The sequence below is a fragment of the Cnephaeus nilssonii genome, assembly GCF_951640355.1.
Source record: "Cnephaeus nilssonii genome assembly, chromosome: 10".
In the NCBI taxonomy this organism is placed as follows: Eukaryota; Metazoa; Chordata; class Mammalia; order Chiroptera; family Vespertilionidae; genus Cnephaeus; species Cnephaeus nilssonii.
The window spans coordinates 60,818,130-60,841,925 of NC_137081.1; the positions used below are offsets into that span (position 1 = coordinate 60,818,130).

Consider the following 23,796-nt stretch of genomic DNA (forward strand, 5'->3'; position numbering starts at 1 on the left):
ATTATTTTTATACATTAAAACTAATGACCCGGTGCACAGATTCCTGCACATTGAAAGGAAATTAATTAGAATGTGGCTGATGGGGCGGGGCGGGCAGGACAAGGTGAGATGGGCCAACCTACTGGGGTCCCTCCGGCAGGTGGGGATCTGGCTGAAACTGGCTCTCCGACATCCCCTGAGGGGTCCCAGAGTGCGAGAGGGCACTCTGCAAAGTTGCTGTCATATAGGGTGTGGAATACAAACGTAGCAAGTGTGTAGTAAACCATATTCGGGGCTGACAGTGCCCCAGCAACAACATAACCCATGGCTGAAGGTGGAAACACATAGCCCCACAAGGAATCGGGCTCCCTTCTCTCTGGTTTCGGGGTGCGTCACCCAAGAACTGCCGCTGCTAAGTCATTGCAGCTTGGCAGCTCCTGCGTTGAGTGTCTGCCCCATGATGGTTAGTGCGCATCATAGCAACAGGTCGGACGGTTGGACACTTAGCATTTTAGCCTTTTATATATATGTATTTGATAGGCAATCACTAGCTTTTTAAGTGCCTTTGGAGTACTGTAATGTAACATTGGAATTATAGTAGACTTATTTTTTAGCTTCTTGAATAAGAGTTTTCATTTTTCCCTTTATTTATATTACTAGAAGCCCGGTGCACGAAATTCGTGCACGGCGGGGGGTTGTCCCTCAGCCCAGCCTGTACCCTCTCCAATCTGGGACTCCTGGAGGGATGTCCGACTGCCCGTTTAGGCCCGATCCCAGGATCGGGCCTAAACGGGCAGTCGGACATCCCTCTCACAATCCAGGACTGCTGGCTCCCAACTGCTTGCCTGCCTGCCTTCCTGATTGCCCCTAACCGCTTCTGCCTGCCAGCCTGATCACACCCTAACCACTCCATGCCAGCCTGATTGATGCTTAACTGCTCCCCTGCCAGCCTGTTTGCCCCCAACTTCCCTCCTCTGCCAGCCTGGTCACCCCTAACTGCCCTCTCCTGCAGGGTTGATCACCTCCAACTGCCCTCCCTTGCAAGCCTGGTCCCTCTCAACTGCCCTCCCTTGCAGGCTGGGTGCCTCCCAACTGCCCTCTCCTGCAGGGTTGATCACCTCCAACTGCCCTCCCTTGCAAGCCTGGTCCCTCACAACTGCCCTCCCCTGCAGGCCGGGTGCCTCCCAACTGCCCTCTCCTGCTGGCCATCTTGTGGTGGCCATCTTGTGTCCACATGGGGGCAGGATCTTTGACCACATGGGGGCAGCTATATTGTGTGTTGCAGTGATGATCAATCTGCATATTACTCTTTTATTAGATAGGATAGAGGCCTGGTGCATGGGTGGGGGCCAGCTGGTTTGCCCTGAAGGGTGTCACAGATAAGGGTGGGGGTTCCCTTGGGGCATGGGGCAGCCTGAGCGAGGGGCCTGTGGTGGTTTGCAGGCCGGCCACGCACCCTGGCAATCCAAGGGGAGGCCCTGGTATCTGGAATTTATTTTCCTTCTACAATTGAAACTTTGTAGCCTGGGGTGGCAGCCATTTCTGGGGCGGCAGCCATTTCTGTGGCAGTTAATTCACCTTCTACAATTGAAACTTTGTAGCCGTAAGCGGGTGAGCCCGGCCAGGGTGTACGGAAAGCTTTGCTTCCCCTGTTGCTGCCAGCAGCCCTGGCCTGCTCTCTCAAGCTCCATTGTGCCGCCATTTGTTTTAATTTGTTTACCTTCTATAATTGAAACTTTGTAGCTTGAGTGGAGGCTTAGGCCTGCAATGGCTATGGAAAGCTTGGCTTCCTCTGTTACCTGGGAAACCTTGCTCTCTGTGGCTGCAGCCATCTTGGATTGGGGTTAATTTGCATACTCGGCCTGATTGGCTGGTGGGCATGGCTTGGCTGGTGTGCGTGGCTTATGTAGCGGAGTGATGGTTAATTTGCATATTACCGTTTTATTAGAGAGGATAGTATATGAATATTTTTATTTATTAAATTAATTGTACACATTAGATAAGACTGGAATACTAAAAAGCATAATTTGTCAACTAGAAATATTTTGTTGGTCTGCTAGCATTATAATAAAGAATAGACGTGCTTTACTGAGTGCCAATTGAAAATTGAAATAATGTGATTTAATACTAGATTCTAGATTTAAAAATCAGAAGATTACATTTGAAATCCATTATTTTTTGAGACTTCAGGTGTTGCATATTACTTATCAAAACTATGAACACTGGATAATATAGCAATATATAAATTATTATGATATTCAAATTTGCACTACTTCTTTATTACATGATAGCCTAGTGGTTGTAATGAACAGATGTGGCATACTCCATTGGAGTGCTGAGTTTGTAGTGTCTTATCCAAAACCCCTAGGATCAGATATATTTCAAATCTTTTTTTAATATAGAGTAATAAATAATAAATATATATTATGTTAAAAATTCCTATGGGGTCTTGGGCAGTGCCCTATAATTTCTAGCACAGTATTTCCATAGCAAAACATGGAAATTTCCTCTGATGTGGGGCAAATAAAGACTAAATCATCTCATTCAGGTCAGGTTTTGCTACTATAATGAGTTTTGATGTCAAACATGAATTGGTTTTCAGAGCTTTTTGGATTTCAGAATTGTGAATGAAGAGTTGTTGATCTGTATATAATTGATGATCATATAAATGTAACACTTAGATTAAAGTGCTTCAGTAACCCCAGGTTCCTGATGTTTTCTATAATTTATATATCAAGCTCAGGGAACTGAGACCACTAAAACTTAACAAAAAATCTTAGAATCAGTGGCTTGAGAATTATACATACAGGGAACTGATTGTTCTTTATGAGTGACTTATGTAAAATACAGTTTAAACAAAGTGAATATTAATTTTTTTTTCTTCTTACAGCCAGGAGTAAATAATATGGATATAACAGCAGGTATGCATGCCATTTATGAACAGTAGCTACCATATTCTAATGAGGAATGAAAGCAGTATCTCCTGGGATTTATAATCAGCTCCTGATTTTGTCTTTTTTTTTTTTTTTTTTAAGGCAGTGGGAAATAGGGATAATATTCATAATTGAATCCATAAGAAACTAATTTCAGATCAAGAGTTCTGGAGCCAAATTTGGTCTACAGACATACTTCGGCCTACACAGTGTTTTTAAATTTTGTAATTAGTTGCTAACATTTAAAGTCTGTTGACTTTACATAAAGTTTGAATTTATCTTTTTGCCCAAAGATTTGATTTCTCTTGAAAAATTGGATGATCTGAATATTTATTGTTTACAATGGTCTTAGAATATTTGAATAAAGAACTCTGGTGAGTTAATAATTATATCAGCAAACATTGTAGAATGGGGTAGCACTTCCACGTGGAACATGTATTCTTATTGGCCTTCTGGACTATTTAGTTATTTTTTTGTAACCTGCTTGGTCCTTGTAGTCATTATAATTTGCAAATCCTATTATAATATTTTTCTTCAGCCAGTTACCAATAAGTGTTTGTTTTGACTAGTGTGGCTTTAATATGTAATAATAACTTCATTTATCCATGAGTAAATAATGTTCCATATAAATTAGTATTTCACATGCTAAACTTTGTCCCGGGATTATGCCTAAACTTTTGTTTTAAACATGGGTCACAACATGTTTAAATGCACAATGTGCTTTCAGTTTATAGGGGACATAATTGATGTTTTTAAGATGTTTCACAAATACCATGATTTAAGCTGAAATGATGTTCTGAAATAACACATGTAATATTTTAATGTATATAGATATCTGGAGCTGATTACTATTACCCTAAATAATCCTGGGAAATTACTTAACATTTATTTTTAATTACTTTTTAATACCTTGGCTCTACCATTGATGACATAGTGACCTCTTTTAATTGCTCAGTGGACCCTAGATAGTTGAACTTGCCAGAAATCTAAAGCATAGGATTAGAGAGGTTTAAGGTATTTTTCAAGTTCTTCTGTAGTATAGCTGATAAAGAGGATACCTATTAAAAGCAAGCACAAGAGAAACAAAAGGCATATATATGAATACTTCTCAAACCAGCTTTGAGTTTGCAGATTGAAAGTTCAATGTGCCACTTAATTCTGAAAATACGATGCACTATAGATGTTTATTTCCTGGAAATAGCAAGTACATAACCATAGGTTATATGGGACAGTTTTAGGATATTTAGTGTGATGGAATGACTTGGAAAAATAATATTAAGTATTTTTAAACTGGTAACTCAAGGAGAGCATGATTTATTACATTATAAATATTCTTTTTTTTTTTTTTTAGGTACAACAGGCACAGTAAGTACCTCTGGAAGATATTTATTTCATTATACTTTAGCCTGTTATATTTATTCTTATTTCTGTATTAAATATCTACTAACTTTAATCCTTTTTCTTTCTATGCCAAATGTTGAAAAATGGTTTGTGAATGATGTATTTTGAAATCTGATTTTGATGTGACTTAATGGGAATCCAGTGTATTTTATAAGGATTTGATTCTGCCCATCACAATTAGAAGGGAAATGAAATTTGTGTAGGTGCATAGTAATTAGCCTGATAAACTTTTAGTTAAGCATTACATTAGAGATGACTCTTATGTACAAATATATAATTGTTTTTTACTATAAAACGAATGTAATTTAAAATACTTTTTTCTGCCCTAGCCAGTTTGTCTCAGTGAATAGAGCATTAGCCTGTGGACCGAAGGGTTTTTGGTTTGATTTCAGTCAAAGGCACATGCCCAGGTTCTGGGCATGATCCCTGGTGTGGGGCGTGCAGCAGGCAGCCGTTCATTGATCCTCTCTCATCGTTGATGTTTCTATCACACCCTCCCCCTTCCTCTCTGAAATCAATAAAAAAATAATAATACTTTTTTTTTGTACCTTTCTTAACAGTGTCAGAAAGACAGATAGAATATTCAGAATTGCTTGACTTTCTTTAGGAAAGGAATATATTGCTGTGCCATGGTTTTTTTTTTCTCAACACTTGATTTTAAGATAGTATCTTTTAGTTCTTTTTGCTAATGCTTCTGTGTAGGTATACTGTTAGACATTTTTGTGGTGTGTTTGAAAAATACTATAAGCCTGAGACCACTTAAAGATGTCTTTTTATGCTTATTTTTAATAGCCCCATTCTTTAGCCTCACTGACTTTTTTTTTTTGCTTGTGTTCTTAAACATCAATGAAAAAAAGTTTATATGTGTAATTTCATTTATTCAAAACTACAGTCCTGGAGGTAGCTGTTATCTCCAGATTTAGGAAATGTAGAAAGCTATGAATTGATTGCATATATGTCAGTATTTTAAATTAGGGGAAAACACTTTTAATTGTGAACTATATATAAATATTTTAAATTATTTTGTATCTTTTGCTTTAAAAGTTGAATGGTTATTACATATTTGTTTGGTGTTTTTTCATTGTAAGTGCCTGTTTTTATTTTTTATTTATTTATTTTTGAACGTATCAAGATTTTATTGTCATATAATAAAACAAAATATGAAGCTTAGAACTTGGTCACTTGACCCTTTATCATCTTATCTCCTCCCAGTTCAAAATGCTTGCATCTCTTAATAGCCAGCATTCTTTTAGATCTGCAGTTAGTCTCAACACATTCAAGCCTCAGCACAATCTTCTTTATAGTTTTAGCCTTTTTTCGGAAAATTGACTTTGTCTGTCCATCATTGCCACTCCGCTTCCTGTCTTAACGTCGCTTTCCCTATGCATATAAAGAATCCTTGCCCTTCTTGTACTGTTACTTTGTGGGGTTGATGCTTGCTAGACTTAAAGAAAGTTTGGCGGATTTTAGGAACGTTCACCATGTTTGTGAGAGTGCTGTCAGCAGGGAAAAGCCCTGTTTTTATTTTTGAGTAATGATAGTTATTAATTTCAATTTTAGGAGGAGTGACATTTTAATATTTTTCTATTAAACTTTTCAAAAAATACCATTTATTTATTTGATAGCTTACTGTTTTCTTTTTAGATTCAGGTACACAAATATGAGTTACTTGTATGCATCAGATTATGGTCATTACCTTTACGTTCTTCATCTTTATTTTATTTTATTTTAATTAACATATTAGTATTAGGTATACAACAAATTATTCAGTACTTGTATACATTGTGAAATGATCACAATAAGTTATGTATTTAACATTCTTCACCATACAAATTATAAAAATTTTTCTTGTGATGAGTACTGTTATGATTTACTCTCAACGATTTTTAGATATGAAATACAGTATTATTAACTGTAGTGATTACGCAGTACATTACAGTCCCATGACATTTATTTTATAGCTGAAAGTTTTTATCTTTTGATTTTCTCTACCCATTTCACCCGTCTCCCAACACTCCCCTCTGACAACCACCACCAATCTGTTCTCTGTATCTTTTTTGTTTGTTTTAGATTTTACATATAAGTGAGATTATAGGGTATTTGTCTTTCTCTGTCTGATTATTTCACTTAGCATAATACCTTCAAGGTCTATCCATGTTGTCCCAAATGTCAAGGTTTCATTCTTTTGTATGACTGAATAGTATTCTATTATATGTATGTGTGTGTGTATATATAGATATATATATATATATCTATACATACACACACACACACACACACACACACACACATATATATACCACATCTTTATCCATTCATCCATTGATGGGCACTTAACATTATTTCCATATTTTAGCTATATATAATAATAAAAGTATAATATGCTAATTAGACCTGACGACCTTCTGGATGAAGCTGGGGCTGCGAGGGAAGCTGGGGGAAGGAAGGTCTTTTCTTCCACGAATTCTGTGCATCAGGCCTCTGGTTGTAAATAATTCTGCATTAAATATCTGTGAACACGGGGGTACATATATCTTTCCAAGTTAGTGTTTTTGTTTTCTTCAGTTAAATACCCAGAAGTGGAATTGCTGGTTCAAATGGTAGTTCTATTTTTAATTTTTGGAGGAACTTTCATATTGTTTTCCATAATGGCTATACCAATAATGCACAGGGGTTTTCTTTTCTCCACATCCTCTTTACCACTTTTATTGTCTTTTTGGTAATAATCAATTCTAACAGATGTGAGGTGATAGATATCTTGTGGTTTTGATTTGCACTCCACTGATCATTAGTGGCATTGAGCATCTTTTCATGTGCCTTTTGGCTATCTGTATTTCTTCTTTGGAAAAGTGTCTATTCAGTTTCTTTGCCTCTCTTTTAATTGGATTGTTTGGGGGGTTTTGCTGGTGAACTGTATGAATTTTTTATATATTTGTGATATTCACTCCTTATCAGATATACTAGAGGCCCAGTGCATGAAATTCATGCACTCAGGGGGAGGGGTCCATCAGCCCGGCCTGCGCCCTCTCGCAGTCCAGGAGCCCTCGGGGAATGTTCAACTGCCTCCTTAGTCCTGCTTCCGCTAAGCTAGTAGTCGGTCATCCTTAGCTGTGCTTGCCAGCCATGAACCTGGCTTCTGATGTACTGACCACCAGGGGGCAGCTCCTGTGTTGAGCATTTGCCCCCTGGTGGGCAGTGCGCATCATAACGACCGGTCGTTCCACCATTCGGTTGATTTGCGTATTAGCCTTTTATTATATAGGATGATTTGCAAATATTTCTTTCCATTTAGTAGGTTGCCTTTTCATCTGTTGATGGCTTCATTTGCTGTACATAAGTTTTTTAGCTTGCCGTAGTCCCACTTATTTATTTTTGCTTTCTTTGCCTTTGGATTCAGATAAAAAAAGGATTGTCAATACCACTGTCAAGGAGCTTACTGCCTATATTTTCTAGGAGACTTTATAGTTTCTGATCTCAATTCAAATTGAATTCATTTTGAGTTAAATTTTTTTTTAATATATTTTTTTGATTTTTTACAGAGAGGAAGGGAAAGGGATAGAGAGTTAGAAACATTGATGAGAGAGAAACATCGATCAGCTGCCTCCTGCACACTCCCTACTGGGTATGTGCCCTCAACCAAGGTACATGCCCTTGACTGGAATCAAACCCGGGACCCTTGAGTCCGCAGGCCGACACTCCATCCACTGAGCCAAATCAGTCAGGGCCATTTTGAGTTAAATTTTGTGTGTGGTATAAGATAGTAGTCTAGTTTCATTATTTTGAATTTGGCTGTTAAGTTTTCTCAACATCATTTATTGAAGATACTGTCATTTCCTTATGTATATTCTTGGCTCTTTTGTTATAATTAACTGACCATATGCGCATGAATTTATTTCTGGCCTTTAGATTCTGTTCCATTGACCTATATGTCTTTTTATGCCAATATCAAACTGTTTTGATTACTGTACTTTGTAATAGAGTTTGAAATCCAGGAGTGTGATGCCTCCAGCTTTGTTCTTCCTCAAGATGACTTTGACTATTGGGGGTATTTTGTGGCTTCATACAAATTTTAGGATTGTTCTATTTCCTGTGAAAAATGCCATTTGAACTTTGCTGGGGATTACATTGAATCTGTGGATTGCTTTGTGTAGTATGGATATTTTTATAATACATTAATTCTTCTAGTCCATTCTGTGACTAGTTTTCAGATGACTTAACAAATCTCATTAGGAAGGGGCATTCATTTTATTATCAAACAGCCCAAATTTTATCAAGTCCTTTCTAGTCTTACGGCTATCTGTAATTCTTCATTCTAATTCTCAAAAGTTATAGAAAAAATCATCCTCTATTTTTGTTAAAATCACATCATTTTGTGTTCTCCATTCTCACTTTTTAAAAATATATTTTTTATTGATTTCAGAGAGGGAGGGAGAAAGAGACTGAAACATCAATGATGAGAGAGAATCATTGATTGGCTGCCTCCTGCATGCTCCCTACTGGGGATCAAACTCCCAACCCAGGCATGTCTCCTGACCAGGAATTAAACTGTGACCTCCTGGTTCATAGGTCCATGCTCAACTACTGAGCAACACCGGCTGGGCTCTCCATTCTCACTTTTTACAAATGATCCTTACATTATCTAGTTTTCTATTAGCATATTTACTTTTATCATTTAATACGAATGAAATTGGGATGCACTCTATAATTAATGATGTCTTACGATTTCTGTTCTCCAGGTAGTAGTCTTAGCTAGTTGTACATGATTGGACGGTAAAGTGTCAACATCAGAAGAATTAATGTCAGTGGTTTAGGAGAAAAATCCTAGAAATAATTTCATAGCACTCTTTTATCAGCTAGGAATGAAATGATTATGGTGAGAGAGTAGCAAAAGCAACACTTGCATTTAGCTACATTCCCAAAGAAGAAATCAAAAGTAGGTCTTCTATCCTATATAATAAAAGCCTAATATGCTAATCGACTGAATGGCAGAACGACGGGTGGAACGACCAGTCACTATGATGCGTACTGACCACCAGGGGGCAGATGCTCAATGCAGGAGCTACCCCCAGCCCAGGCCAGCCAAGGCAGGTGCCAGTGGGAGGCCCCAGATTGTCCTGCAGGTTGCCCTGCAGAGGGAGGCAGTGGCTGCGGGGGTGCGGGGCCAGTTGGCGAGTGGGCGGCGCCAGACTGGCCAAGTGAGTGCCAACGGGGCCGTCTGATTGCCGCACAGATAGGCCTTGATTGCCGGCCAGGCCTTGGGACCCTACCCATGCACAAATTTTGTGCATCCAGCCACTAGTTATTCAATAAAGTTTATAAGGAAGCAGGAAAGGTAGATTAGCTTTAAATAAAAATGCAAGAAACTTAAGAGTAAGTACCAGTGGGTTTGGGTTATTTTATTTTTTTGAAAAATGCTGCATTATGAGTATCCTTAATGCCAGAGAGTGATACTGTGTGAAATATAATGGATATCAGCAACTGATACAAAAAAATGATCTCACCGTGAAGTTTAAGGAACAGCTTAACTATTTTATTTGCCTGTTTTCCTTTTTATGTATTCACAAAAGTGATGTGTGATAAAGTCAGTGTTTAAGTAAAAATAAATTCAATAAGATTTAACATAAAAGCTGAGTGGTACAAAGGATGTGACAGTTTGACAATTTTAGTTTTCCTTTCTTAGAGGTATGTAAAGTAATGTTTTATCTTAGATTTGAAGAAATGTGGAAAGATCATCTCTATAACCCTCTGTTATCATCTGAACAGTCTGCCAGAACTGGACTTAGTATCTTTGATCTCATTTAGTAATTCATTCACTCATGATTCCTTCTAAAACTATTTTTAAGCCACTTTATTAAAGTATGATTGACATATGAAAAGCTGTACATATTTAATGTGTACAACTGGATTGTTTTGGGAACAAGTATATACCTATGTAACTATCACTACCATCAAATATCACCTCTCAAAGTTTCCTCCCTTACCCTTTATTAACATTTTGTATGTGTAGGTATTCATGCATGTATATATAGTACCCTTGTAAAACTCTTAAACCTTTATTTGAGGCATGTCTGTTGATACCTCAGATTTTATTAGGAACTTTAGTAGGTTCTTAGTAGTTATTATTTTGTTTTTGGACCCCAAGAGTGGATTTATATTCTATATCAGAGTAGTTTCACATGAAACTTTGTCTCACCTATCTTGTGTTGAGGCATTTGGATTCACATTTTCTATCCGTTAAAATTTCACCTTGTTGATAAGTTCTTATTGTCATCTAGAAGTCATGCTTTCTGATTTTGACAGGTTCATCTTTATAGCATGTCAGTGTAGATTCTGTAGAACTTTGTCCAACTTGATGTAAATATTCTTTGGATTTGGGTTGTTGAGTTCATGAGCACTTCACCTTCATGATACATTAGCATGAACTCTTATCCATAAGGCATTGATTTGCGTTGCTGAAAGATTATCTTATTTAAGTTGCAAAGTTACTGTTCTTATGAGAATACTCATAGCCTTACAATTCTGAGACTTTATAGAATAAAAGATCCTAAAACCTGAATTGACTCATCTGCTTTTGAAGCACTTTTAAAATCTGATTTTCAGTTATCTCCTAATTTTTGCATCACTGAATTATTCTACGTGCCTTAAACTGTCAAAAGTGTACCCATTTAATACTTTTAATTCCGTCATATATTGCTTTGAAACCAATAATACTGATGTTCACTGTCAGTGAAATTGTTAAATAATTTAAACGTTGTAATATTTTTTTCTTTAGAAATCAATGTGGACTGAACATAAATCACCTGATGGAAGGACTTACTACTACAATACTGAAACAAAACAGTCTACTTGGGAGAAACCAGATGATCTTAAAACACCTGCTGAGGTAAAAATTTGAAGGCTGGGAATCGGGGGTTATTAAGTACACTAGAAGCCCGGTGCACGAAATTCGTGCATGGCGGGGGGTTGTCCCTCAGCCCAGCCTGTACCCTCTCCAATCTGGGACTCCTGGAGGGATGTCCGACTGCCCGTTTAGGCCTGATCCTGGTGGGATCGGACCTAAACAGGCAGTCAGACATCCCTCTCACAATCCAGGACTGCTGGCTCCCAACTGCTTGCCTGCCTGCCTTCCTGATTGCCCCTAACCGCTTCTGCCTGCCAGCCTGATCACCCCCTAACCACTCCGCTGCCAGCCTGGTTGATGCTTAACTGCTCCCCTGCCAGCCTGTTTGCCCCCAACTTCCCTCCTCTGCCAGCCTGGTCACCCCTAACTGCCCTCCCTTACAGGCCTGGTCCTTCTCAACTGCCCTCCCTTGCAGGCCGGGTGCCTCCCAACTGCCCTCTCCTGCTGGCCATCTTGTGGTGGCCATCTTGTGTCCACATGGGGGCAGGATCTTTGACCACATGGGGGCAGCTATATTGTGTGTTGCAGTGATGATCAATCTGTATATTACTCTTTTATTAGATAGGATTTGGGTTTTTGTTTTTTAGGATTTCGTGGGTATTTGATTATCCAAATAGTACTTATATCTCAGAAAGCCATTCAGAGGATAAAAGACTTAATAAACACACTAATCAGCAAAAAAGACAAAATGCATTCTCTTCTTTGAACAGACCCATTTTATTATTTTGTCCCTGCTCAGGAACCTTTGTTAGGTGACATCAATTTAAGAAAGAATTTAAAGAATAAATTGGAAGGAAAAAAGACTCTCTCTCTGACTGCCCTTTATTTTTTAAATTAACATTTCAAATTGTTTTCTTCTATAGTAAACTTGGATGATTTCATGTGTATTCTAAGTTTTCTAAAAAATTTTTCAAATGGGGCTGAGTTTATAGAGATGAAATTAAGTTGCAAATACTTCTCTTAGAGTGAGGAATTGTCTTTTTGGAAAATCTACCCCCCCCCCCCCGAAATATGTATTTTTCATTTTATGTTGCAAGTTTGCCATTCAGAATATAAGACAAGATGGAAGGAATAAATTGAGTAAGAAGTATTATATGTGGAAAACTCCAAAATCCTAAGTAAAAGAGATTTGGCATTACAAGCTATAAATGTTTTTTCTGGTTGGCACCTTTATCTTCCCCTCCTGCCCTGTGCTCCACCCCCACCCCACCCCCCACCCCCGCTCCCCCATCACCCTTAAGGAATTTGAGGAGATAAAAGTATTTTCCAGCCACCACACTAATATGTACCACAGTGCTTGTCAGGAGAGGTTATAATTTTTTATTTAATACTGACATAGAGATATTTATCAATTATATATTTGCCAAGACACTCTGTCTGAATTTGAGTTTTCAATAGCATTCTTATACCACCCTAACTGGTTTATATATTACATTTTAGGTATATCTTACTTATATATTGTTTCCTTTTAATTAACATAGATTTGTAATAAATTGTTTATTATGAAGCTGAAATCTAAGCATTACTAAATCAAATTTTGCTTATTCCCAGTTTTTATGTTTTTCCTACTATGTTAGTTTTGAGAAGTCTGTGAAATGTGGTTGGTAATTTTTACCTTTGATTGGGTATAAATGAAGAAGAGGAAAAAAGTTTAAAAAACAAACAATAAAATGGCAATAAATATGTATAAACAATTGAATTTAAAAATCAAAATAAACAAATCGAATGAACAAAATAAACTGTTGAATAAAATAGAATCAGAGGCATGGAAAAATGGAACAGACTGATGAATCTCAGGGGGTAGGGGATTTGGGGCGGGGGGGTGGTGGAAAGAGATTAACCAAAGATCTTACCTATGGACACAGACAGTAGGGTAGTGAAGCCCTGGGGCAGGGTGGCAACCCATTGGAGGGGGGCAATAGGGGGATAATTCGTGCACCGGGCCTCTAGTAATAGTATAAATGTTATAGTATTACTGAAATGACTAAATTATGTATTCTGATCTTAACATTACTCTAAGTATCTTGTAATTGGTAGCTTATATACCATTACTTCACAAGCTTTCAAATTGTATAGCTTGAAATATCTAGTGAAAACAGTGATGTTAATGATGAGTGATACTAAAAACATTACTGTTAACTGATTGTTTATTTCCCTCCAGCAACTTTTATCTAAATGCCCCTGGAAGGAGTACAAGTCTGACTCTGGGAAGCCATACTATTATAATTCTCAAACAAAAGAATCCCGTTGGGCCAAACCCAAAGAACTTGAGGATCTTGAAGGTAAAACAGAAAAAAATAATTCATAATGTTAATTTTTATATATATATGTCATTCACACTGAAACAATCCTCCATAAATAGGATTGTTCAAACAAAGGCTTTTTTTTTTTTTAATTAAATGATTAGAATGTTTTAAATGGTAAAACAGTTTTATGGGCTCTTATTTTCTTGTTGCTCTAGATCTCAGTTCTATAGATTTTAAATAGATTTTTATTTGATTTGATTCCACTGAAACTAGGATACCAGAATACCATTGTTGCTGGAAGTCTTATTACAAAATCAAACCTGCATGGTGAGCTGCTTTGATAATTCATTTTCTGTCATTATTTAACATTTTTATACTATGTCACTAATATTCACTAACCATGATTGGATAAATCTGCAGTGAGAAATCTCTAATTCAAAGAATTTCTTTCATTTAAGGGTTATATTATAAATGAGCTTATAGTTTTTGAATTTGCACTTCGGTGTTTGTTTTTTAAGTTATATACCATTGGAAAATTGGGCAAGGACAATTATGTACAATATTTCTAAATACAGCTCTGGGTGGTGGTACATACATGGAAATGGATCTTAACCATTTAGCAGATAGCAGAGAACCTTGAATCCTTATCAGTTTAAAATTTGTTAATATATTGTTGTGAGACTATATATTTAATGCAGATTTTATATAATCACAGCATTGCAAAATAGGCCTTATGCTTGTTCTGGGAGTATTAAGGTAAGCAAAGTATTATGCCTAACTTACAAAGGAAGGATTTTTTGTGTGTTTTTTTTAACATTCTCAATTGTTCAGAATACTGTTTAAAATCTAGAAATACTACCTAATATAAAACTCAGGACTTAAAATAGCAGATTATGAGTAAGAATTGAGAATTTAGTTGTTTTACTTTCACTTAAGATAGAATCTGGTGTCAAACTATAGTAGGTTAAAAGTAACAGTTTAGGAGAATGGGACTAACAAAGTAGTTTGCAATGTGAAATGACATCTGACATGAAAAAGATGATAATGATTTCTTACAGGCACTGTGGTCTGAAGTCTATTTACTACCTTTGCTCTGTGTCACCCCGTTAGCTTAGAACAATGGTCGGCAAACCGCGGCTCGCAAGCCACATGCGGCTCTTTGGCCCCTTGAGTGTGGCTCTTCCACAAAATACCACATGCGGGCGTGCACATACAGTGCAATTGAAACTTTGTGGCCCATGTGCAGAAGTCGGTGTTCAGCCTGGGCTAGTCTATTTTGAAGAAGTGGCGTTAGAACACTCAAGGGGCCAAAGAGCTGCATGTGGCTCGCGAGCCGAGGTTTGCCGACCACTAGCTTAGAATATCATCCTATCTAATAAAGAGGGAATATGCTAATTGAACTCACGCCATTGCATATTTGAGACTGAGGCAAAAGAAAATCAAGTAGGCAAAAAATAAAGATAACACTCAAGTAGGCAAACAACCCTCACGCCACAGCCAATAAGGAGGGAATATGCTAATTGACTGTCACGCCCTCAAAGATGGCGGCGCCCAGTCCCCTCAAGCCCTGCCAGGGTGGCAGGCGCTGCAAGGCTGAGCCTGCCCCCAGGCAGGCCTGACCACTCCGCATGCCTGCCTCTGGAGTCCCCCAATCCCTTTAGCCCCCCAGCCGCCCAGGGCCGGCCAGAGGCACAGGCAAGCCTCAGATGGCGACTGCCCAGCCACCCAGGGCTGCCTGAGGCTCAGGTAACCAGGGCTGGCCGAGGCTTGCGCTGCCGGTAGTGGCAGCAGCAGAGGTGTGATGGTGCATTGCCTTCCCCTGATCACCAGGTCGCCACCTGCCCCTGAGGGCTCCCAGACTGTGAGAGGGGGCAGGCCTGGCTGAGGGGCCCCCCTCCAGTGCATGAATTTTCATGCACCGGGCCTCTAGTTTGTATATGAAAATTATGATAATTTATGTTAGTAGCAGTAACCCCTTTAGTATATTTTGTCATCCATCCTAAACAGATTTTCAAAAATGGTACAGTTTATAAAATACATGGTGTCCAAAAAAAAAAAAATGCATACACACTTGAACAGTTGATTCTATTTTATTTTGAAAATGAAATGTATTTTAGTAAACACTACCTTTATACATTATTCAAAGTGTGTATACATTTTCTTGGGACACCCTCTATTTTCAGAGTTAGAGCACCTCATTTCATAATGATGCTAAGATATTTTGGTTACCACTACAAAAAATGTTACTACCTTAACCAGAATTAAAGCTAGACCATTGAGTTGCTAATCTTGACAGTTAAATTTAAATTTCTGTATTAGCATTGGCTAATAATACTGTAGGAAGGCTCGAAGTTAATTGACATAGAAATATGAAGCTCATTTCTGATATAACCCTACTACATATAGTTGGTGTGCATAACTATCTATCTACCTGTCAATGCTAGTATATATGTGCTGGAATTTCATAACTTGAATTTGATCTTGTTTTGAATTTGATATCTTTAAGAAATAACAAATAGTTTTACCCCTGGGGAAAGTACTGTTTTATTTCAGGGAGTTTTTACAGTAGCTAGCAATCTTGGGGAAAGCAGCAGTGTGGGGAAAAGCTTTCTTAAAAACTGCTCTTTAAATTTGTCTTTATTCTTTAATTGTTGCCCTGGGACTTTGGAGCAAGCACTTGCTCAGTAAAAGTGGTGATTTTATATATGTACATATAATAATAAGTTAAATCCTACTGTATGAAACTTTATCTCCTTTAAAGTTTTTTTTCAGTGATTGTATTTAAAAACTAGTATGTAACTTTTCTTTTTTCTCTTCAATAGCAATGATCAAAGCTGAAGAAAGCAGGTAAGCAAATTTCATATATCAGTATGTATTTGGAAATGTGATATCTCCTACAATTTTGTTTTAACTGTATAAATAATATTAACATGTTAGGCCCTATGGTTTGGTGTCTTTGGAGAATTTGAGGGTTGGAGAGGGGTATTTACTCAAGGTACACTAGTGATCTTTACTAGACAGTGATTGTTTGAATTTAGACTGCGTCATTTATCATTAAGATTGTGTTATAGAACTCTCCAAAATTTTGTTTACGTTAATTTGGGAACGGATGAAGTATTATATAGATGTAGATATAGATGTCTTCCTTTATTCAGGTTTTTCTTTTAATGAGTAAAATGTAAAGATTGTATGGAAATTTATGATGTAGATCAAATTTTATGGTATGATACAATCTGATAGGGCATTTTGTAAATGAAAACAATTATTAGGCTTTGGAAATGGCAGAGTTGTCTGAGTGCCTATCATACATTTTCGTGAATGTTTGCTGAATTAAATCAAAGTAATCCAGTTTCATCTGTGGTTTTAATTATTTTGAATAGCTTCACAGTTTGGCAGCACTGCCTTTTTTCCCTTTTAAGAGTTTCTCTTATTCATTTGATTGTATGATAATTAAGCACTAGCTTTATTTGGCTTTGTGATTATTAATATTGAAATAACCAGTTTTCTCTTTTTATAAATATATAGTAAGCAAGAAGAATGCACCACAGCATCAACAGCCCCAGTTCCTACAACAGAAATTCCTTCCACAATGAGCACCATGGCTGCTGCAGAAGCGGCAGCTGCTGTTGTTGCAGCTGCCGCAGCTGCTGCTGCAGCTGCTGCCGCAGCCAACGCCAATGCCTCCACCTCTGCTAACACTGTCGGTGGAACTGTTCCTGTTGTACCTGAGCCTGAAGTTACTTCAATTGTTGCTACTGTTGTAGATAATGAAAACACAGTAACAATTTCAACTGAAGAACAAGCACAACTTACTACTACCCCTGCTGTTCAGGATCAGAATGTTGACAGTAATGCTGGAGAAGAAACATCTAAGGAAACTGTAGCTGAGTAAGTTTAGTAACTTGTCTTCTGCAAATCAGTTCCAGACATATTGCCAACTTAGTCATTGACCATTAAGTGTTAATTTTTGGAGAATCAAAATATAAGTCTTTAGATAATAGATTACTTTTTGAGGCTGAATTTTCTTGGGTCAAGCTCATGCATTCAAACTTGTAAAACTAATCCATAGACATTTTAAGAAGCAGAACTTCTTAGTGTGAGACATATTTAAAAGTGTGCCCAGAACTTTAGTTATCAAGCTATATTGTGGTGCAGTATTTTAAAACAATCAGAGCAAAAGTCCATGACTAATAAAATAGGAAAATTTTAAGTAAACTTCAGTATTACTGATTTTCTTTTGCCTCGGTCTCAAATATGGCTTTGCATGGCATTGCATTGAAGTTTGCTATAGTTTGATATTGAACAAACAAACAAAAATCAAGTAGGCAAAAAATAAAGATAACACTTAAGTAGGCAAAAAAAAAAGCTAACATAAGCAAGATGTAGGAAAACTATTAATGAGATTAAATGAGTCCAACTTTTTTTAAGACAGCAAAAGTTTGCAAATATTTGCATACCCTATGATCTAGTAATATTTCATACTAGACGCCCTATGCACGAAGATTCATGCTAGAATGGGCTTTCCTTTTCTTGTCTGCCGGCACCACCTTTCCACTCCGGCCCAGCCCCTTTCTGCTCAGGCCCCTGAGCCGCCTCTTTCCACTCCGGCCCCTCCTTCCCACACTGCCAGAGGCTCTGAGAGACGGGGGTTGCCCACCCTCATAGCTTGCTACCCTGCCCCCTCCTGTAGCTCTCCGCCATCTGCTAGTAGCTCACTGCCCCACCCTCCTGCTGATCAGTGATCCGGTCTTCACGGCATAACAGCCATTTGCATATTACATCTCTATTATATAGGATACATAAGTTTTAAGTGTTCTTCTACTCGTAGACATTTAAGTTTGGAATAACAATCTTTTACATATCAATTTATACTTTATTTTTTCCACAAAAATTTGTTTTTCATAATTCTAACAATTATTTCCTGCTTTTTTTTCTTTCAAGTATTTAGTGTGTGAATATATTTGTATTTTTTGTTAGTATGTACTCCATTATCTTTCCCTAAGCATTCTACTTGAAGCTTTTTTGTTTTTTTCTAAATTATCTTTTTTTAATATAAGAAGAAATGTTAGCGTTATATAACCTTTCATTTCATAAAGACCACCAAAAAAGTAAACTAAGAGTAAATACTTTGGGTTTTGTAGTTCTAAAGTCTGTCACAGTGACTCAGTTCTGCTGTGGTAGCACACAATTAGCCATAAACAATATGTTAACTCATGAGCATGGTTATGTTCTAGTATAGCTATATTTATAGAAACAGGCAGCAGACGGGATTTGCCAACCCTGATTTAGATTAATCTCCTTCTTTTATATTTTGTCATGCTTGCCCAAATTCTTAGTTATTATGGCACTAAAATGAAGGCATTGAATAAGTTTTGTAAGTCATTTTAAAGTTGTTAACTAGTGGAACCAGTATTTTAGTGCAATTACATTTTTATTTTGGCCTTTTTGCAGGGTCTTAATAACTGAATGTTTTACACAAAATTATATATTATCTTTATTTCTTTATGTTTAGGTAAGTATGTAGATTTCACATTGGAGGCATTATTCTAAAATTGTCAAATTTTAGGTCAATATCGAAGTGCTAAATTTTTCTAAATGAAGCAAATGTTTATTTAAGCTATAAATAACATGTTTAAATTTCTCTCTAGTTTTACTCCCAAGAAAGAAGAGGACGAAAGCCAACCAGCAAAAAAAACATATACTTGGAATACAAAGGAGGAGGCAAAGCAAGCATTTAAAGAGTTATTGAAAGAAAAGGTATTTGCATAATAGATTTTTATGTGACATAATAATTATCTAATAAATGAAGTTACTTTTCATTGTAATCTATACCATGATGCCTTTATTGAAAATGCTGAAAATGAACTAAATTTGTCCCTTTTTTTGAAGAATATTTTTTGCGAATCTGACTTTAACCAAAAAAAAGTCCACAAAAACTATTGTGTGCCAAGGTACACCAGTACCTTCCACCTCAATATTTTTTGGAAGTTTTTTTTTTATTCTTAAAACATGTTTATCTTTAATCGGTAGTTTTAAGAGAAAGTATTCATGTGCTGTTTAAGTTTTCTTTTTAGTGTATAGGTATATCATTACCCAGATTTGCCTTGCTTCAGTAAGAAATTTTTTTAGAACTTTAAAAAAAAAAAACTTCTGCAAAGGAAGTGCTTGATGTTTTCACTGATATTATAATTTGTTCTCTGTTGTATAACTTTTACTATATTTGTGTAAAATTCTAATTTTTTATTAAATGGTTTTCAGCGGGTACCATCTAATGCTTCATGGGAGCAAGCTATGAAAATGATTATTAATGATCCACGATACAGGTAATACTTTGATTTTTTTTAAATTTACTTTGCACTTGGAGCATAGCAAGCCTAGAAAAATCAAAATTGTCTAAAGCAATGTAACTTTCCACTCCCATTATCTTCTGTTATTTTGGATGGTAAGAATAGAGTTGTTCCATGTGTGATATGAACCAAAAAGCCTAAAAGCTTGTTATACAATTTGAGTACTGTGCTAAAGATGAAATTAGAATTACTTTGAAAGTTGAAATTATTTTCTGTAATCATTTGTTATCTTTAATATCTTCCTGAAATGTTCTTAATTTGTGAATTAAATCAATTGTATTGTTTTTCAAAGCAGTAACATTTGATCATTCTGCCTTCATTTACTCCTATGTGACATTTTCTATTATTTAGTGCTTTAGCAAAGTTGAGTGAAAAAAAACAGGCCTTTAATGCCTATAAAGTTCAGACAGAGAAAGAAGAAAAAGAAGAAGCAAGGTCGAAATACAAAGAGGCTAAGGAATCCTTTCAGCGTTTTCTTGAAAATCATGAGAAAATGACCTCCACAACCAGATACAAGTAAGAGTTTTTAATGATGCATAGTATGTATTTACTGCACTGTGTGTGTCTAACTTTTTGCCAAGTACATTAACTATTCTAAAGTAGATAGATGCTCATTAAATAAAATGAGATGATTTGTAAGCATGGTGGTTTTTGCTTATGACTATTTTATTAGATACATACCAAATCAGTAGTTAAATGTAGAATTTATAGACTCATTAAGTTATTGATTAGGAAACTAAAACAAAAAGGAGAGAAAGACTTGATTTAATATTCAAAGCTTGACTACTACTTAATATAAGAATTGAAATTTTTGGTATTTGTTGAAGGAAACAGGCTATTTTCATTAAGTATAGCATTTTGAAAACTTGCATTTATATAGCATTCTTGATTTTAGAATGCTTTATTTTTTTAAAACTAGGTAATTAAATATTAATATGTAGTAAGCTATTAAGTTTATTTTTCCTATGTGCTTCCTTATTTTCCTGTCTTCTGGAAGAGCCTTAGTGAAAGACTCTTTATTTCTTTAATTAGTACTATTTTATGGGTTAGCTAAATTTCTGACAACTTTTATTTTTTATCCTCACCCATACTCCCCCTGACTAGGGATCAAACCCCGGGCAACCTTTTGGTGTACTGGACCGACCCTCTCACAAACTGAACCACTGGCCAAGGCATCTGATAACTTTCTGAAGTCTATCATTTAGTCCCATGGGCAGTTTGATAGTGTTTCTAGCTACACTAAGTAAAAGATAGTTTGACTACAAAACATTGCTCATTTAGAATTAACTCCTTTGTCTCTAAGGAGTCCTAAGCTATTTTATTCTTAATTATTCAAAAGTTTTCCTTTATAATACAGTCATGAATTTAGAGTGGTAAAGAGTGTTCATATGGTGGTTTTAAGTTTAGTATAAAATCAAAATGGTCTGAGATTAATTTTTATTGTATGATATAGAGTAACCTTTAATTATTTTGAACAGAAAAGCAGAGCAAATGTTTGGCGAGATGGAAGTCTGGAATGCAATATCGGAGCGTGATCGTCTTGAAATCTATGAAGATGTTTTATTCTTTCTTTCAAAAAAAGAAAAGGTATAATTCACTCTTACTGGTATTTATAGATAAAACAAGATGTTTCTTCATTCTGATTAGTAGTTACTTTATATCATGTTCATTTTGGTTGGTTGTTTATCCAGTTTATGTGGTACAGCATACCCATTTATTAGAAGTTAGGTTTGAAATGTATAGCTTCTGTAAGTCCTGATGTGAACGTAGAAAATACAGATTTATCTATTGTTTGAATTGTCATTAACTGGCTGTTTTATACCTACTTTGAAAGAGAAGATACTTTTCCTTTTTAGCTCATTGGGTTTAAAAAATACTCTTGTTTCTGCTTATGGTGCTTGTACTTACAATTCTTTTATAAGAAGGGCAGTTATATGTAATGGTTTCCATTAAAATGTTCTTATGATAGTGTTTTAAAATACCTCTTTTTTGCTTATGACTATTTTATGCACTAAATTGTATATTGTGCAGTCTTCAAGAGACTTCCAGATATGTATTATAAATAAAAATTTGGTTATAGCTGGAAGTGGTTGAAGACATTAGCATTTATTCATTGTATGATTTGTCTGCAATAACTAGCTTTGTAGAACATAGTTGTAATAGGAAGAGACATTTATTGGAGGGAGGAGAGAGTCATGTTATCCAGATTTTGGCTTTAGAAGAGAGGTGAAAAAAATTGAAGATAGGTACCAAACCAAGCAGCTAGGCTAGAGCATTGGAAAGGTAAATAATGTTGATATTCAAAGTAGATGAGTATTGAAATTTGGTCATCAGTTAGAATGTAAAGAAACCTTTTCTAATTGCAGTTCAAATATCATACTTCCTTTGAACTTCAAAAAATTTATTCATACTTTTTATTTAGGAGCAAGCAAAGCAGTTACGAAAGAGAAATTGGGAAGCCTTAAAAAACATACTTGACAACATGGCTAATGTAACATATTCTACTACTTGGTCTGAAGCCCAGCAGTATCTGATGGATAATCCAACTTTTGCAGAAGATGAGGAATTACAAAGTAAGCATAATGACTAAATGGGAGGAAACAGTTTTTAAAAGGTTGTCGAGCAGCAAAGAATTCTTACTTTTTTAATGAAACCATTAATTGAATTCTACACAATTGTTAATTCATTTGTGAAAAGATGTTTTGTTTCCAAATAGGATATTTTTGTGATTTAGGACAAAAATATGAAGTTAGCTTTATCAGATAGTCCTTGAAATATGTTTATCATTCATCAAACCTGAAATTGTCGTTGTGTCACTTCGTAAGAACCAAATTGATTACCACATTTTATTCATGCTATCTTTATTTTTTTTTAAATATTTTTATTGATTTCAGAGGGGTAGGGAGAGGGAGAGGTAGATAGAAACATCAATGATGAGAGAGAATCAGAATCATTGATCGGCTGACTCCTGCACGCCCCACTACTGGGGATCCAGCCCGAAACCCAAGCATCTGCCCTTGACCGGATTTGACCTGGGACCCTTCAGTCCACAGGCCAACGCTCTATCCCTTGAGCCAAACTAGCGAGGGCTCATGCTATCTTCTTAAATTAATAGTTTTAAAAGTTTGCAAAATGCCAAAAAAATTAGCATTATCTTACATTAAGCTTTCCCAAGTTCTGTCTTTACTACCTAGTTGTTTTTTAAATTTTTTTTTATTACCCTCTGAATACCATGCTTTGGAAGATTTGGGGTAGGGCCTAGAACTCTGTACTTTGAAAAGTTCCTTGGGTAATTCTGATACTGCTGACAAATTTTCTAATAATTTTGTTTTCATTAGTTGGATCATGTGCATAGTCTTTCTTTCATCCTCGGATGCAGGGTATCTTTTGATGAAGTCTTTTTTGGTATTTTCCTTAAATGTTACTCATTTAGATGATTACAAGTCATATTTGAGTTACAGCCCAAGTATTTTGGGAAGGTGAATTTGAAATTTATAAAGTTAATGCGAATAATTAAATTGCTTTCCTAATTGATATTTGACATTTTAATATTTTTAACTGAATAAAACAACTCTAGACATGGATAAAGAAGATGCGTTAATTTGCTTTGAAGAACATATTCGGGCTTTAGAAAAGGAGGAGGAAGAAGAAAAACAGAAGAGTTTGCTGAGAGAAAGGCGACGACAGCGTAAAAATAGAGAATCTTTTCAGGTATTTTAAAAATCTCTCTTTCTAGCTTAATTTTATAATGGGCTTCAACAATACTACAAACTATTTTGAGACACCTGATCCCAGATCACTAACATAGACTTTGTGAAGTATTCGTACACAATTAACTCTTAGGGTCTACAATTAGTTACGAACCATAATTCTAAAATGCTATACATAGGAGCTGAAATCACATATCACTTATATAGGTTAGTGTTTCATTTTCACCTTCATGTACCACCTTTTATTCTCTCAGTAATGAAGAATATTACCAGTGAATT

At 36.1% G+C, this 23,796-nt stretch overlaps 1 protein-coding gene across 8 annotated transcripts in view; it reads left to right on the forward strand.

The window, feature by feature from the left end:
* The window catches only part of PRPF40A (pre-mRNA processing factor 40 homolog A), a gene marked incomplete at its 5' end in the record, with an annotated part of 57,103 nt that overhangs the window by 15,221 nt on the left and 18,086 nt on the right, over nucleotides 1-23,796 (forward strand). For 4 of the 8 annotated variants that reach the window (XM_079782209.1, XM_079782210.1, XM_079782213.1 and 1 more), the window contains 13 exons: nucleotides 2,870-2,900; nucleotides 4,264-4,277; nucleotides 11,086-11,196; nucleotides 13,376-13,496; nucleotides 13,734-13,787; nucleotides 16,283-16,307; nucleotides 16,986-17,348; nucleotides 19,109-19,217; nucleotides 19,719-19,783; nucleotides 20,159-20,323; nucleotides 21,286-21,394; nucleotides 22,230-22,380; nucleotides 23,385-23,518. In XM_079782209.1, coding sequence (XP_079638335.1) covers nucleotides 2,870-2,900; nucleotides 4,264-4,277; nucleotides 11,086-11,196; nucleotides 13,376-13,496; nucleotides 13,734-13,787; nucleotides 16,283-16,307; nucleotides 16,986-17,348; nucleotides 19,109-19,217; nucleotides 19,719-19,783; nucleotides 20,159-20,323; nucleotides 21,286-21,394; nucleotides 22,230-22,380; nucleotides 23,385-23,518 — 1,452 coding nt within the window. The remainder of the gene's footprint in view (nucleotides 1-2,869; nucleotides 2,901-4,263; nucleotides 4,278-11,085; nucleotides 11,197-13,375; nucleotides 13,497-13,733; nucleotides 13,788-16,282; nucleotides 16,308-16,985; nucleotides 17,349-19,108; nucleotides 19,218-19,718; nucleotides 19,784-20,158; nucleotides 20,324-21,285; nucleotides 21,395-22,229; nucleotides 22,381-23,384; nucleotides 23,519-23,796) is intronic. The other 4 variants (XM_079782211.1, XM_079782212.1, XM_079782215.1 and 1 more) reach the window with 1 other exon arrangement.